The sequence below is a fragment of the Herpailurus yagouaroundi genome, unplaced genomic scaffold, assembly GCF_014898765.1.
Source record: "Herpailurus yagouaroundi ecotype Mexico unplaced genomic scaffold, PumYag 77, whole genome shotgun sequence".
NCBI classification, from domain to species: domain Eukaryota; kingdom Metazoa; phylum Chordata; class Mammalia; order Carnivora; family Felidae; genus Herpailurus; species Herpailurus yagouaroundi.
Genome location: NW_024412388.1, coordinates 30,744,485 through 30,760,133, shown reverse-complemented (window position 1 = coordinate 30,760,133; position 15,649 = coordinate 30,744,485). Strand labels below are relative to the sequence as shown.

The following is a 15,649-nucleotide window of genomic DNA, read 5'->3' as shown; positions in this document are numbered from 1 at the left end:
AAGAAAGAAAGAAAGAAAGAAAGAAAGAAAGAAAGAAAGAAAGAAAGATTGATTCAGCTCCTTCTTAGGGATGTTTTTGAGGGCATTTCATAATTTCAATGACTTCAGTTTTCTGAGACCAGGATATCCTACCTCAATCACAAATCCTTGCTTGTAAAAGGCCACCAGCTTCCAAGTATTTATAGTTTATAACAGGAGGTAAGGCAATAGATAACCCCCTTGCATCCTGTACATTAATTAGGTTTTGGGGTATATGATATAATTTCCTATGCAACTTATTAGCTTTCTTAAATTGTTTAGCAGAAACTGCTATTTAGAGAAGCAATTCTCTGAGTCCGGGCCTGCTAGCAGCAGGGAAGGGCCCAGCCCCATGTGCTGCTGGTGGAAGGGGGGGTCTCAAATTCAATGTCATTGGGTCTTCATGAATCAGAGGGACGAAATCGATGCCAGAGAGCCAGCTCTGTCTTCTAAGAATTTGCAGCCTGGCCAGTGACCTGCCAGGTCACACAAAGACCATGGATAGGATAGAAGACAGAAGGAGAGACAGACTGTGGGCTGTGAGAGCACCCAAGCAGGGAGGGGTCACTTACAACCAGAGGCATCAGGGAGGGCTTCTTGAAGGTGGTGGCATTTGGGCAATGGCATAAAGGATCAGTGGGTAGATTTTTCCTATACAGCATTTTGTCCTTTTAGCCAGAGCCCATTTTTAGACACTGTCTAGATTCTTAGAGGAGCAGACCCCCTCAGAGCAGAGAAAGCAGTTGGACATCTGGCAGAGGCTGACTTATAGACCCCTCTTTGTAGCACTCACCAAAGGGCCCTCCCCCCAGCAGACATCAATGCTTCAATTCAGGGAGTGTTGAACGATGCCTGCTGTGGCCCAGACCCTGGGCTGGGCATGGGGGACCCAGATGTATCCTGCTAAGCCTCTGCCCTCGGGGAACTCTCAGAGAAGAAGAGCTTCATGTACAAAGAAAGTCAGATAAACAGTGGCAAGGGCCACAGGACTGGGGCAGCCAGCTTCCCTGGGGTCAGAGGCAGGGCGCAAATCCCCCCCCCCCCCCACTCAGAGATGTGAGAATAAGGAGCAGGGTGTATTCTGTTGTCCCTGTGGGCATCTGCCTAGTGATGGCATCTTGCCCCATATAAGAAAATCACTCCTATCTGAACCCAGCCTCCTGACACATGAGAGTATAGCCTCTCTCCCCTCACCCTCTCTGTGAACATTCAGTGAGCACCTGTCATATGGCAGGCACTGGGTCAAGGTCTGTGGGTCTTTCCTACATGATTTAGGGCACATGGTGGCCTTTGAAGTTAGATAGACCTGAGTTTGATTCTCACCACCATTAACTTGGGCATTTCTGAACCTCCATTTTCTCCCTTACAACACTGGTATGCTAATACCTACCTCACAGGGTGAGCCTTTGATGAGATAATGTATCTAAAGGGCACAGCTCCCTGATTTGGCCCAAGGTAGCTTCTGGCAAGTGCTGCTCTCGAAGGGATTGCCATTTAGTTGGAAGATGCCATGTTCAAGAGGCAGAATGGTCTAACGAAAAGACTAGAAGTCTGAAGACTTACTAGGCACGATTCTGAATTCTTTGTGTCTCTGTCACTCCATCTATCAAATGATTATTTTTCCTAATGTGAAATAGCCCCAATACTACTTAATTCACAAGGCTGTTGTGCAATACCTGAGACAAGTGAATGTGGAAGTACTGTCTAGAACAACGAGTACTGGCTGCGTGACACACGTGAGGGAGTGACACACATGGGGGGGGGTGACAATACTGGATTAAAAGCCAATAGACTTGGCTCCAGTTCTGGAATTTCCTCTAATTTGCTGTGTGGCCTGGAACAGACCCTTCCCCTCTCAGAGTTTCCTTATTTTACAAGGGGGCTCAGCACTCCCTGAAATCCCTTCATTGGGGGACATTGTGATCCTGCCTTTCTTTGGCTGATGCAAAATGAGTGGGGTCACCTGCAAGGGTTCCACGGGGAGAGTTCCCGAGGGGGAAACCGAGAATGGGTGTTGAGGGCAGTCAGGACTGGCAGCCAGACCACCTTGAAATCTGCCCGCCCCCCAAGAGACCTCCCCAGAAATCAGGCTAGGGACCACTCGAGGCCCATGGAGCAGATCTTGGTGGTCAGCATATCTTCTCTGGGTCTGTGAAAATCTGCCTTATTTTCAGACTCGCAGACAAGAAACTCTCACACCTCCCCCCAATGTCAGGGCCAGATCACAGCCTGGAAGTGAGCTCTGGTTGAGCTCTTGGGAGCTTTAAGGATAAGGGGACTGGAGGGCTATTCAGACAGACAGGAAATAGGAATCAAGAGGGAAAACAATGCTGAATTTGGGGCCAGAAGACATGGATTCCCATGCTGGCTTTGCTCCTTAGCAGCTGCATAGGCTGGGCAAGCTGCCTTAGGTCTCCAAGGCTCAGCATCCTCATCTGTAAAATGGGGCTTTTGTTAGGCTTGAAGGAGGGAAAGATATGTAGTAATGCCAAGACAACTGTGAAGTGAAGTTTGGCTGTGAGATATGAGAGTCAGGGAAGAGGGATAATACTGCAGAGAACAAGTGACCGAGTGAGTGGAAAAAGAGATAGCAAAGCCACCATGCCCTGAAAGGGGTGCGTCAGCCTCTGACAGATGGTCCCTCAGGAGGGATCAGGCTGAGGGGCAGTGACGTGCACAGTGCTAACCCAATACCCCTGGAGACTCCTTATCCAGCCTAGGGGGGACAAAGGCCATGTTTTAGTATCCCTTGACTCTTGGGGCTTGTCCTGAGTGTAGCTTTGTAAACACGGTGCCCTCCAGACCTCAGGATCTGGCTATTGGAGCCCTAGACCCAGCTTGCTGGGCCATCCTTCCCAGGAGCTTCATAGGCCTCTTACCGGCCCTTCTCATCCGGATGTCTGGATGGAGATATCCTTTTCCAGACGTAGCTGGACAAAGCCAGGGACACAGCAGTGGGATTTGATCAATGTTGATGTGGACTCTCCTGCAACCTTCTTTCTTTGAGCAGCTGACGAAGATGATCTAACCTCTCATGCCAGGAGGGTAGTCACTTGGGCTGGCACCTTCCTCATGAGCCACACAGGTGCCTATTCCACAAAGGCCTAGCAGGTAGCTTTTATGCTGTCACTTCTCTGTTCCCCAGTGATGCCAAGGACAAGGGCAAGAGGAGGGAGCTCAACCATGAGCTCTGCCCTGTTCCAAGCACTGTTGGGTACTGGGGCTACAATAGTGAATGAGCCAGACATGGTTCGTGACCTCAGGGAGCCTATGCACTTGGTGGAGAGATAGACATTAATCAAATAATCATATAAACAAAAAACAACAAATGAGCAATACATGCTGTGAATGCAGGATGCTAGGACAGGGTAGAGCAGGGGCTATCTAGTGGGAGGGAAGATGTCAAGAAGGCTCCCCCAGGAAGATAAAATCTGAGTTGAGATTTGAACAGTGGGAGAAGGTACTAGGCAAAGGGGCTTGGGCTTAGAGGTGGGGAGACAGCATGCACTAGAGAATTTTAGGCTAGGGAACAGTGTGTGTAACCACAGGAACAAGTTAGGGCATCCGCAGGCTGGAGCACACAGAACAAAAGAGAGTTGAGTCTAGGAGGTGACAGGAGCCAGCTGGGCCACCTGAAAAACAGTGGTCTTGATCCTAAAAGCATTGAGAAGGCCCTGAGGAGGGTTTGTTTTTTTTTTTTTTTAATGTTTATTTATTTTTGAGAGAGAAAGATTGAGAGAGAGAGAGAAAGACACAAAGTACAAGTGGGGGAGGGGCAGAGAGAGAGGGAGACACAGAATCCAAAGGAGGCTCCAGGCTCTGAGCTGTCAGCACAGAGCCCAATGCAGGGTTTGAACCCATCAACTGTGAGATCATGACCTGAGCTGAAGTTGGACACTTAACTGACTGTGCCCCTTTATATATATATATTTTTTTTTAATGTGCCCTTTTTAATATATATATATATATTTAATGTTAATGTTTATTTATTTTTGAGAGCCTGAGGAGTTTTAAGAGAGTGACAAGATCAGATGTACATTTAAATGAGCACTGTGCCTGTTTGTAGGGTCCTGCAGCCATCCAGGTGAGAGATGATAGAGGTTTGATCCTCAGAGCAGTGGTGGAGATAAGGAGGATAGAGGTGAGATTTGTCTTAGACACAGAATGGGCACGTTTGGATAAGCGGGTGAGGACAGAAGAAGAATCAAAAGTGGTAAGGGACACCTGAGTGGCTCAGTCGGTTGAGCGGCTAAGCGTCCGACTTCAGCTCCGGTCATGATCTCCCAGTTCAAGCCCTACGTCAGGCTCTGTGCTGACAAGCTCAGAGCCTGGAGCCTGCTTTGGATTCTGGGTATCCCTCTCTCTCTGCCCTTCCTCAGCTCGCCCTCTGTCTCTCAAAAATAAATAAAAATGTTAAAAAAATTTTTTTTAAAGTGGTAGCCAGGTAGCCTTGTAGACCTGGGAGATGGGTGCCTTCGCTGAGATGGGGGCCCAGGGGAGACAGGAGAGGGGGAGAGGGAGGACGAGGCAAGCTCATGGGTGCCTGTTCACGTGGGTGGCATTTTGCATTCTGAAATGGCAGGGGAGTCACCTCGTCTAAAGTTATTTGTTGATAGGGCATCTCACACTCTCCGCCTCCCCGGCCACTCCGGGAGCTGAGCGTCTGGAGCGCTGGGACCTGGCCGACCGCGCATCTAGGCCAGCGCGGGACTTGAATGGGGCCTCCAGGGTGTTGGCCAAATGAATGGTCCTCAGTGTAACTCTACGAATCCCCTCCATTCCAGAAGAACCTCTAAGCAGGAAACCGTTAGGGGGGCGAGCAGTTGGGCTGCAGAAGATTTTGGTCAGTCTGGGCAGGAAAGACCCCCCGGGGCTGAGCCTCTTCCGGGTGACGGGGACTCCCGGGTGCGAGCAAACATCCATCCTGTGCCAGACCTGCGAAGCGAAGCCGACGCGATGCGGGCCCGGGGCCTTCGCGGCATCCCAAGAGTCCGAGGGGGCCTGTGACCCAGATGCCCCCTCCCCCTCGCCCGGGCCGCGCTGCGTGGGAGGAGGCGGCAGCTGCCGGCGGGGCGGAGGGCGGCCGGCGGGCGCGCCCGGCCCGTGGGAAGCGGCGGCATCTGCTCTTTCCACGCTCTTCCCAGCGGCTCTCTCTGAAACCCAACCCGCCGGCCCTGCCCCGCCGCCGCCGCCCGCGCCCTCGCCCGCCCCGCCCGGGATCGGGTTGCAGGAGCCCCGAGGCCGGCTGCGGTTCCCCGACGCCCGCGGCGAGGGGCAGGGGGCGAGGCCGAGGGGGGTCGGGCCGAGAGCCCAGCACCCCCCCCCCCCACCAGCCCCTCGCGGCCCCAGCCGCCGCGCGACCCTAGTGCAGGAAACCGAGCGCAGCGGGGGACTTGGCCGGGGGAGCAATGGGCCCCCACCCACGCCTGCCCTGCGCCACTTCCCGGCCTGGGAGCCCTGAGCCGCCTGGGAGACCACGGCTGTCTGGGAGGGGGCTCTGCCCGCCCACATCCCCGCCTCCTCCAAGGTCAGCCCAGGCCAGGGAGATGGTCCCTGAGCTCTGAAAAATCAGCCTTTCTCTTCTTCGTCTGCAGCCAGATGGCCAGGCCGCTGTCCACCCCGAGCCCTTCGCAGATGCAAGCTAGGAAGAAACGCAGAGGGGTGAGTGTCTGTCTCCGCGGAGTCGCCCGGCAAAGTTTTGCCCTGGGTCCCCAGGGGCCCAGCCCAGAGAACCCTGGTCGGAAATATCACCCAATCCAGACTGCCTGAGTGCAAATTCTGGCTCTGCCAGTGGCTAGCGGAGTGGCCTTGGGCAAGCCACTCAACCTCTCGGTGCCTCATTTCTTCAACTGTGTCACTGAAAAAATGACAGTGCCTACCTCAAAGGGCTGTTTTGACGACTGAGTTAATATAATGCTCCCAGAACCACACCTGACACACAGTTAGGCTTTATTATTTATTCCAGCCTTCTGTCTCTACTCTCTGAGCCCAGAATTTTCATTTCCTCTCTGCGTGCCAAGGGGTAGGGCAGGGGGATAGAGAAGGAAGCTCCCGGGTTTGCTATTGGCCGTCTTATCCCGGCACCCCCTTCTCTCCCAGGATGCGGCTATGCTTCTGCCCTGGGAGTCCCAAGACCTGGAATGTGTCAGAGACCAGCCCTGCCACTCACTTAGGCAAACCACTTCCTTCCAGCCCTTATCTTTATCTGTAAAATGGGGGTCATAATGTCTGCCCCGCTGTCAGCATTCTGCTACCAGTCTGGTGAGGTGAGAGTTAGTGTGAATGGAAGGTCTTCCGGACTGGAAGCAAAGCCTCTTCATGACCCAGCAACTGAGGAGGTGACCTCGACCTGCAGGAACCTCCAGGAACTGCTCCCACGCGGGGGCTGGTGTCCCTGTTCTGACTGGTCGGTACCCTGATGTACAGTGGTTAAGCATTTTGAATAGCACCCCAACAGACCAAGACAAGAGATCTGAGTTCTACTCCCAGCTTTGCACTTCCTTCTTATGTGACCTTAGGCAAGTCACTGCTCCTCTCCGAGCCTCAGTTTCCTCCTCCATAAAGTAAGACTAGACTTCTCTCCTTCACAATATTTTAAATATGAGTCAGTGGTCATCAAAGCACGTTGGAAACTGGTGAAGTGGCTGCAAGTAAATTCTTGTCGTTGTTTTTTAGATTATAGAGAAACGGCGTCGGGACCGCATCAACAGCAGCCTTTCTGAACTGCGACGCTTGGTCCCCACTGCCTTTGAGAAACAGGTGTGTGACATTCCCCATTGTGCTAGAGGAAGTACCATGTAGGTGGCAGATAAGGTCCATTTTTCATGGCATGTCTTACTGATTGGTGGCAGCTGCCTGAGGTGCTGGGGTTTTGTGTACTGATATCTGTCACTGGCCAGGGATAAGGGGAATGGAAATTTGTATTTACTGTGGCGTCTCAGATGTTGTGGCTCTGTGTCCATCACCCCATGATCCCAAAGGGTAGGGATTATTATGCCCATGGCACGGGTAAGGAAATTGAAGCACAGAGAGGTAAAGTAACTCTCACTAGATCACACAGCTAAGTAAATAGCAGAACGGAATGGGAACACCGAACTGTGTTTGGTTCTAAAGCCCCCTAGCCCTCTGTGCTACTGACAGTCCCAGAGCCATTTGAAAGTGGAACAGGCTACCTGGGGAGCGAGCCCCCTGCCGTTGCACCTGTGGAAGAGGAAGACTACAGAGGAAGCCAGACAGTTAAACCAATCAGACTGCCTGGAAGATTCTCTACCCTGTGCTCCAAGGCATGGTCATGGGTCATGTGCCTTTCTTCCTGAGAAGAAGTCAGTCATTCCACAGACGTTCGTTCACTCAAACTTTCACAGGCCCAGCTAGACCTAGCCTGGTACCTGCCCTCAAGAACTTACGTGGAGAGTCTGACACTCAGGTTTCACTTGGGAGATCAGGTGATGCTGGACGCTTAGGAATCATTGCTCAAGAGAGAATAGAGGAGGAGCAAGCGCTGTGGGGCTAAGATGATGAGCTAGATCTCGGGCGTGGTGGGTGTGGAGTTGATTCCCAGGAAAGCTGGTCTAGAAGGCAGATGGGCATGCAGGAGTGGCATTCCTGTGACGGTGCACTAAGTCATGGAGGTCACATACGAGACCTCCCAGGGAGAGTGTGTCTAGCGAGCAAGAGCCAGGTGGAAGAAGAAGCAAGAACACGGGGTGTCGTGGAAGTCAAGGGAAGGGGGGACGTTGCAGGAGGGACGCTCAACAGTGCAGCGGGCGGGCGGATGAAAATGAGACCTGAAGAGAATCTATTCGGCTGGGCGCCTTGGCCAAAGCAGAAGCCGAAAGGCTGGCAGTGGTGGAGTGGGAGGACGACCTTGAGCTGGTGAGGTTGCTGACGCCGCTGGGAAGTGAGAGAGAGGTCAGCTGGAAGCCTTCACACTTCTGTCCTCTGCGCACACAGGGCTCCTCCAAGCTGGAGAAGGCCGAGGTCCTGCAGATGACAGTGGATCACTTGAAAATGCTCCACGCCACTGGTGGGACAGGTACTGATGCTTTTCTCTCCCATGAGTCATTCAAGCAACAAATATGTGGGGGCGAGGCCATGGGGATCCACTGGTGAGCAAAGCAGATGGGGTCCCTGCCCTCATGGAGCTCACAGTCTATGGTGGGGCTAAAGCAGGTCCAGGTGGAGCAGCCACAAAGCCTGTCTCTCTTCTTTCAGTATCGCCCTCTCCACTGTCAGTGTCCCCATGTGTCCCAACCTTGTTCTCAACTCCACTCCTTCCGGCCTTAGCCCTTGGAGGAGCTCTCCTACACAGACTGGCTTCCCCACCCTTAGCCCCCCTCTGGCTTCCCCACCCTTAGCCCCCACCCTCCTTAAGCATTAGCCTGAATGAACTCATTCTCACTGGGATCCCAGTTGAACCCCTGGGTGGGGCCTGCCTGAGATTTTTAGCCACAGATGTTCACTGGGGTGCCTTCTGGGCTAGTGCTGGGGTAATAGTGTGTCCTCAGCAGTGCTGGGATCGTATGTCATGCTCACAGTTCAAGATCGGTCGTGGGATTGTGGTAGCATACAATTGTAACTCATTCCGTTACTTTGAGCTGGTGCATTACAGTGAAGTCATGGAACTGTGGCTTTCAAAAGACTAAGCCTCACTGTATATTTTGGTGATTTCACAACCGAGAAAGCTGGAAAGCTCCACAGACCTTGACACAAGAACCTAAGTCCTAAAACCTTAACTTGCTACCTTTGGAGGGGACAGTTGCATTTTAATTGACCCAGCCTGGTGCTTCTCAAGCTTCAGTGAACTGCGCAGGATCATCTAGGGGCAGGCAGCCCTGGGGCACACCCCGGAGATTCTGAGCCAGGAGGTCTGGCCTGGAGGTTAGGAATTTGCAAGTTTAGCAAGCATGCCTGATGACCCTGATGCAGGTGGTCGCTTTGAGAACTTCTGCCAAAGGAACGCATGGCCAACAGTGAAAACTTCTGATTTCGGTCAACCAGTGGGGGAGATACTTCAAACTACATTTATGGTTACCCAATTAAAAGAAAAACAGTGACTAATTTTTGGGGCAGCATTTTGTAGTTTCAAAATGCTTTCACCATCGTTATCTCATTCGATTCCTATAAGAATCTCGAGGCTGGGGGTTGTCGCCATCACCATTTTCTGGCTAAGGGCTAATGGGAAGACAGAGATGTGGCTTAGAGCACTGCTTTTGGGTTAGAATCCTGAACTGAGTTGATTCGAATCCCATGAATTGTGAGGTTGGCTCTATGACTTGCCAGCTCTATTACGTTGGACAAATGATTTAGCTTCTCTATTCCTCAGTTTTCTCATCTCTGAAATGGGAGTAATGACAGGGTTTTTCTAAGGATTAAATCAGATAATGCAAATTAAGTACTCAATAAGAACTCAGAAAATGTTAGTTGAAAAAGAACAGCAAACACAGAAACTGAAGGGTTTTGCTCAAAGTCGCATAGTTAAGTATGCAACAAGGTCTTGCTCCCAAGGAGGCCTGACTCCAAACATCGTCTCCCGTAGAGCTGTCCCTCTGTGGGGGCCTCAGCCATGAACCAGGGACCAGATATTTGCTGCCATAGTCATGAGGCCAGTGCTCACAGAGGCTATTCTGTCTTTGCACAGAAGGTGGTTGATAGCGGGGCAGGTATAAAGGCAGTGAGAATGAAATACCTCTGTGGGCAGTCCACCTGGTCAGACCTCACTGAAACCAGCCAAAGAGAGGGTCCCAGCCTGATGGCAGCAGCTGAGGACCAGAGCGGGGTCCTGCTTTCCTGACAGCCCTTCAGGCTAGGGGACAGACTCAAATGCCCACAGGGGCCAAGCCAGTAATATGCCCTTGACCCTTGAACAACACAGGTTTGAGTAGCACAGGTCCTCTTCTATGCAGAGTGTTCGCAGTAAATGTGTTAGAAAATTTGTTAGAGATTTGCAACAGTTTGAAAAACAATTGCAGATGCACCACATAGCCTAGAAGTATTGGGAAAACGTAAGAAAAAGTTAGGTATGTCATGAATGCATGAAATAAATGTAGATGCTGGTCTGTTTTATCATTCGCTACCGTAAAATAGACATGCATCTATTATTGACGTTACAACTTATCAAAACTTCCTCATACAAATACTTACAGACTGCACATGGTGCCATTTGCAGTGGAGAGAAATATAAATGTGAAGATGCATTATAATCTTAATTGCATAAAAGTCTCTGTAGTTTATACATACCGTGCTACTGTGATAATTTCCTAGCTACCTCCTGTTGCTCTTGCGGTGAGCTCAAGTGTTGCGTGTATCTGCTTAAGACTCCATGTGACACTAATCATCTCCGCGTGAGCAGTTCGTCTCTCCAGTAAATTGCTATCACGGTAAAAAATTATCTCTGGCGGTTCTCACTCTAGGTAGTTTCTGGGGAGTCAAAAGTTTGCTCAGGTTTTCGACTGCACTGGGGGAGGATCAGTGCCCGTAACCCCATGTCGTTCAAGGGTCAGGTGTAAATGATGAATTCGTTGACTGTTTCTGTGCACCGTTGCATTTAATTTCACCTTCACAGCAAGTATCACTATATGCCCATTTTGCAGCCAAGGAAATTGAGGCTTAGAAAGATTAAGAGGCTTGTCCACAGTCAGGCAGCTAGTCAAGTAGAGAAGTTGAGGTCCAAAGACCTCAGGCTTCACTGTGACATCATGCTGCCTTCTCTGAGGAGTCCCCAAGCTCTGACCGCTGTTGCCGCCACCTCCCAACATCCGCCCTCACCAGCAGGCAGGGGTGTTCTACACCTCTATGTGCGCAGGCCTGTCACACCTGGCAAAGCGTCCACTTAAACGACAGTACCTTGGTCGCAAAGTTTCTTCTCTGCCTTAATCATGAATTTCGATGAAAACAATACTCTACATTTTATCCTGCTTCATAGTTCAGTGAACTCACTTGGTCCTCACAACACACCCCAGATACCCCAGGAAGGGGTGATTATTCCCACTTTACAGATGTGGAGACCAGGGCTCAGAGAGGTGAGGTGACACGCCCAGGGTCACACAGACCTGACCCCAGGATCAGCACTTGTCCCCCGCCTGGCATGCCCTCATCACGCCTCACTTTGCAGGATTCTTTGATGCCCGAGCCCTGGCAGTTGATTTCCGGAGCATCGGTTTTCGGGAGTGCCTCACCGAGGTCATCAGGTACCTGGGGGTGCTGGAAGGGCCGAGCAGCCGTGCAGACCCTGTCCGGATTCGTCTTCTCTCACACCTCAACAGCTACGCAGCTGAGATGGAGCCTTCTCCCACGCCCGCTGGCCCCCTGGCCTTCCCTGCCTGGCCCTGGTCCTTCTTCCATAGCTGTCCAGGGCTGTCAGCCCCCAGCAGCCAGCTCACCGTCCTGGGAAGAGTGCCCGGTCCCATCCTCCCCAGCGCCTCCTCTCTGGTCTACCCCATCCCCGCCCTCCGAACCACTCCCGTGCGCAGAGCCGCTGGTACTGTCCTGCCAGCCCGGAGGCATGTGCTGCCCAGTCGAGGGGCATCTTCTACCCGGAGGGCCCGCCCCCTGGAGAGGCCCGCTGCCCCCCTCCCCGTGGCCCCCAACATCAGGGCTGCCAGGAGCAGCCACATGGCACCCCTCGTGCGATCTTCTTCCCCCGTGCTCCCTGGCATCCTGGGGTCCCCTGCTTATGTGGGTGTTCCTGCCCCCAGGCCTTCTTCCCCAGGGGCTGCTGGGAGGCCAGCAGGAGCTGTGCTCTGCCACTCCTGGGTCTCTGAAATCACGGAAATCGGGGCTTTCTGAGGCGGCTTCTCCCCGGGAGTGAGGAGGGTTCTTTTTCCAGGAGCTCTAAAAACAGTGCTATCGTCTGCCCTGCTTCCTGGCCTGGCTCATCTATCTATGAAGGCATCTTCCTCACCCATCAGAGGCGCCCCTTCCTCCTCTGGCCCATCTCCCCTCCTCACTGCCTGTCCCAGCTTGCCCACCCAGCTCTCTTGGAGCTGTTGTGATCTCAGAGGCCTCGTCTCATTTCTTACCTGGACAGATAAGTCGTGGGAGGGCCCCCACTAGCTTTGCCCAGACTCTTACCTGCCCCCCGGGCACACAGGGGGCAGCAGGCATGAATCTAAGGTCTGGGAACAAAGCTTTCACCTAAAGGCACAGTGGCCTCGGGCAGATTGCTTGCCTAGAGAGATCAGACCCCCGGCCAGAGCAGTGACTGACTGGTGCAGCCTTCCCAGGCCCCCAGGGCCAGAACGTAGTGTCTGCCTCGCTTCCGGAGACAGTAACTGAGCAGGGGCCACCAAGTTGTCTCTGGAGAACCCCTGTCTGCCCCTGCCCACCCCACTGCAGTGAACCACAGGACAGGTGCCCTGTGCACCACGGCCAAGGCCTGGGGATTAGGGGCCCAGCAGGGCCTGCTCGGGCCGTCTTCCCCACTGCAGACACCTACCCTCCAGCTGACCCACACTTCCCTGCACAGAGCTGGGAGATTTCTGGGCAGCAGTAAGACTCCAAAACAGGGCGTTCTCACCAGCAGGCCTGGGACAGCGTTCCCAGACAAGAGCCAGGATTGAGCAAAGAGAACCCAGCTCCCGGCCTCTCGCGCCGTCACCATCCTCCAGATGTGTGGTCCCCGTTGGGTGCACAGTGTGGAAGGTCATGTTCCCATGTGATGGCGCCCAGAGAGGAACCCTCTTGGGATTCCACACCAGACGTTTGTGCTGCCTGGTTTGTATCCGGCTCACAGAGCCCAGACTGTGGGGACAGCCAAGGGCCGTCAGGCTGGACAAAAATAACTGCAAGGAGGGGTGAGAGGAGGGACAGTCAGAGGCGGCTCGGCCCTTCAAGGTCACTCGGTGGGTCAAGGGCCTGAGATCCTGTTCACCCAGGATTCCGCGCAGCTGGCTCTGCTCAGAGGCCATTTCATTACCCAGCTCCGCCTGGGCCTAAGAGAGGGAACAAACGGCCTGGTGACCATTCCTGGTGGAACAGCAGAGACTGGACAAGATTGGGGCAGACCCAGGACTGACATTCAGCTGGACCAGTACTGCCAGACCAGTTGTAAAAAATGTAGAACCACTTCTGTGCTTGTTGGCAAGTATTCACATCCCCCGAGTGCCTCTAAGTGGCCCCCTGCCCCAGGTAGCTTTGGGTGGCTTTTCCCCCAGGACCCCATGCTGGTTAATGCCTGGTAGACCCAAGACTATGGGGTCCTCCAGCTGGCAATTCCTTGGTGCTTATTTGCACTGGTTATTAAATACTTCCTTCAAATGTCACCCCTGGCAAGATTCTTTCACCCCCACCCTTTGATGGAACTACCCTCCCCAGAGACTAAATTGAGGAGGTCCTTGGGCTCAGAAATAGAGTTTGCTAAAACCCTGGGGGAGAGAGCCCTTTCAGATAAGTAGAGCAGAGGGCAGAGATCATTTAAATGACCCAGAAATCTCTTTTAAAAAAGGCAAATTCCTCAAGAAGGCATGAAGAGCTGAAGTGTTCTTTCAGTCCTCAGGGTTGGGTCCATCAGATCTCTGTCCTCCTGGATACATCTGAGGTGTGTAGCAGTGGGGAGAGAGGGTGTCGTTTTAAGGAGGGGGTCACCGGCCTAGAGTGCTCCTGAGGGAGACGACAGGGAGGGCAGGGTGGTCAGCAGGCTCCCAGGAGCGGGGAGAGGGGGACAGAAGGCAGAGCCCGACTTGTCCTTTCTCACAGAGGACGGGAGGGGCTGCTTCTGCTCCGAGACTCCCTTCTTCCCTTCCTCGTCTCCCTGGCTATCCCAGCTGGTGGCTCACTGCTCCCCTGACACCATGTCAGTGCCACAATCCTGCAGTTTGGCAACTTGATAGCCCGAGAATATGGAAAGCCCATTTCCATGTTTCCAGTCCCCAACTCCAGGAGAGTCCGTTGACACCATCGAATGAGATGGAAATGGCCCAGAACTTCTAGCATCTGAGTTGACCTTGGGTTCATTCTCCCCCAAGAGATGGTGGGTGGGATTGGTGACTATGTATTTGTTTCCGGGGTTGAGGACTTGCATCTTTTGTTCCTATCCCCAACCCTTTCTGGTGTCCCCAACTCCTACCCCATTGCTGGGGCTGTTGCAGGCATCCAATAAAGTTGTTTTAGTTCTTCTAAAAACCTCAGAAAGATTCTACTTCTTAATATCTCTGGAGTCAATACTCTTCTCTCTGAACCTACAGCTATCGCCCTGGTGTGGCCACTTCACCTGCCCCCAGATCACTGCCCTCCACAAGGTCACCTTGCTTCTCTCTTGCTTTGTCACTCTGTTCTCAAGGCAACCAGAAGGAGCTTTAAACATGCAAATCATATCATACCAACTCTGGTATAAAACCCTTACTCGATTACCCTATTATTCCAAAGATAAAATCCAAGCTCTTCCTCTTCTGGTCCCAACCTGATTTCCAGCCAGTTCTGATCTTGTTCGCTGTGTTCCTGCCACCCTGGCTTTCCTTCCTTTTCTCAACATTTCAACCTATTCCCACTTCCAGGACTTTGCATATGCTGTTTCCCTGCCTAGAATGCTCTTCCCCTATCTTTGTCATGGCTGAGCTCTTTACACCCTCAAGCCTTGGCTTTAACCCACCTCCTCAGAGAAGGCTTCCTTGACTGCTTGAATAGTTGGTTCATCTATCTCAAAGTCCCTTATTCTTCCCCTTCATGGGGCACTTGCCATTACACATCATGTGTGTTTACTTCTTGGTTGACCGTCTCCCCCGGCAGCATGTAAGCTCCGTGAGGCCAGAGACCACGTGTGCTTTGCTCTCTACCCTGTATCTGGTGCCACGCACAGTACCTGGCTCTAATTTGGTGTTCAATAAATATTTGTTGAATAAATGAACTGGGGAGGTGAGGAATCTTCCAGACTCAAGCTGCTGGATGGTACGGGCCCCTGTAGGGGTGAACTCCCAGCTGGCTAACTTTGTGGGGAGGCTGGAGAGCAAAGTGAGAGACGGGGCCAAGGTACTGGAAGTTCTGGCAAATGGGGAGGAGGCTCTGGCCAAAGAAAAGTGCACTCGCTCTGGAGCGCACACTGACAGCTGAGAGCAGGCAGGCGTCTCTGCCAGCAGGTATCGGTCTCCACTCTTGCCCTGATGGATTTGGCTTGCGGTAATTCTAACAAGCATTTGCAGAGGTCTGCTCTGTGCCAGACCAGGCATGGTGGAGCCAGAGGTGATGGGGACACTGTCACCCTGAGGGTGTGTGCCCTCCTTCTAATGACAGTTTGGTGAGGTGAGAGTGGAGTGAGGCCTGTTGAGAAGGCTGAGGGGACACAGAGGGGCTGTCTGCCTCTGCCTAGGGTGGCCACGGGGGAGGGGACAGCTACCAGAGGAGGCATTCTACCAGCACAGGGAACCTATGTGCAAAGGCCTGGAGACGTCACCAGGTGCCCTGCAAGTTGGTTCTAAGTTGAGTGCAGGCCTTCAGCAACGAAGGGAAGGCAGGCTAGCCTGGGCACTGAAGCCTGACTTCCTGGGTTCAGGCTCCACCTCTGTCACTTTTCAGGGTTGTGGTTTTGGGTAAGTTACTTAACACCCCTAAACCCAGCTTCCTCATCAATCAAATAGGGATGATGCAGTAATGGCTATTAACTGTTGTACCTACACCCCGGACACTGTGGGGATGCTTT

The 15,649-nt window shown here is 52.7% G+C and overlaps 1 protein-coding gene across 1 annotated transcript in view; it reads left to right on the top strand.

Moving 5' to 3' along the window:
* HEYL (hes related family bHLH transcription factor with YRPW motif like) overlaps nucleotides 1–14,860 on the top strand; it is a 16,347-nt gene extending 1,487 nt beyond the window's left edge. Inside the window, exons 2-5 of the mRNA XM_040469752.1 lie at nucleotides 5,613–5,679; nucleotides 6,694–6,777; nucleotides 7,972–8,053; nucleotides 11,132–14,860. Coding sequence (XP_040325686.1) covers nucleotides 5,613–5,679; nucleotides 6,694–6,777; nucleotides 7,972–8,053; nucleotides 11,132–11,805 — 907 coding nt within the window. The 3' untranslated portion in view covers nucleotides 11,806–14,860. The remainder of the gene's footprint in view (nucleotides 1–5,612; nucleotides 5,680–6,693; nucleotides 6,778–7,971; nucleotides 8,054–11,131) is intronic.
* Nucleotides 14,861–15,649: the final 789 nt, after the last annotated feature.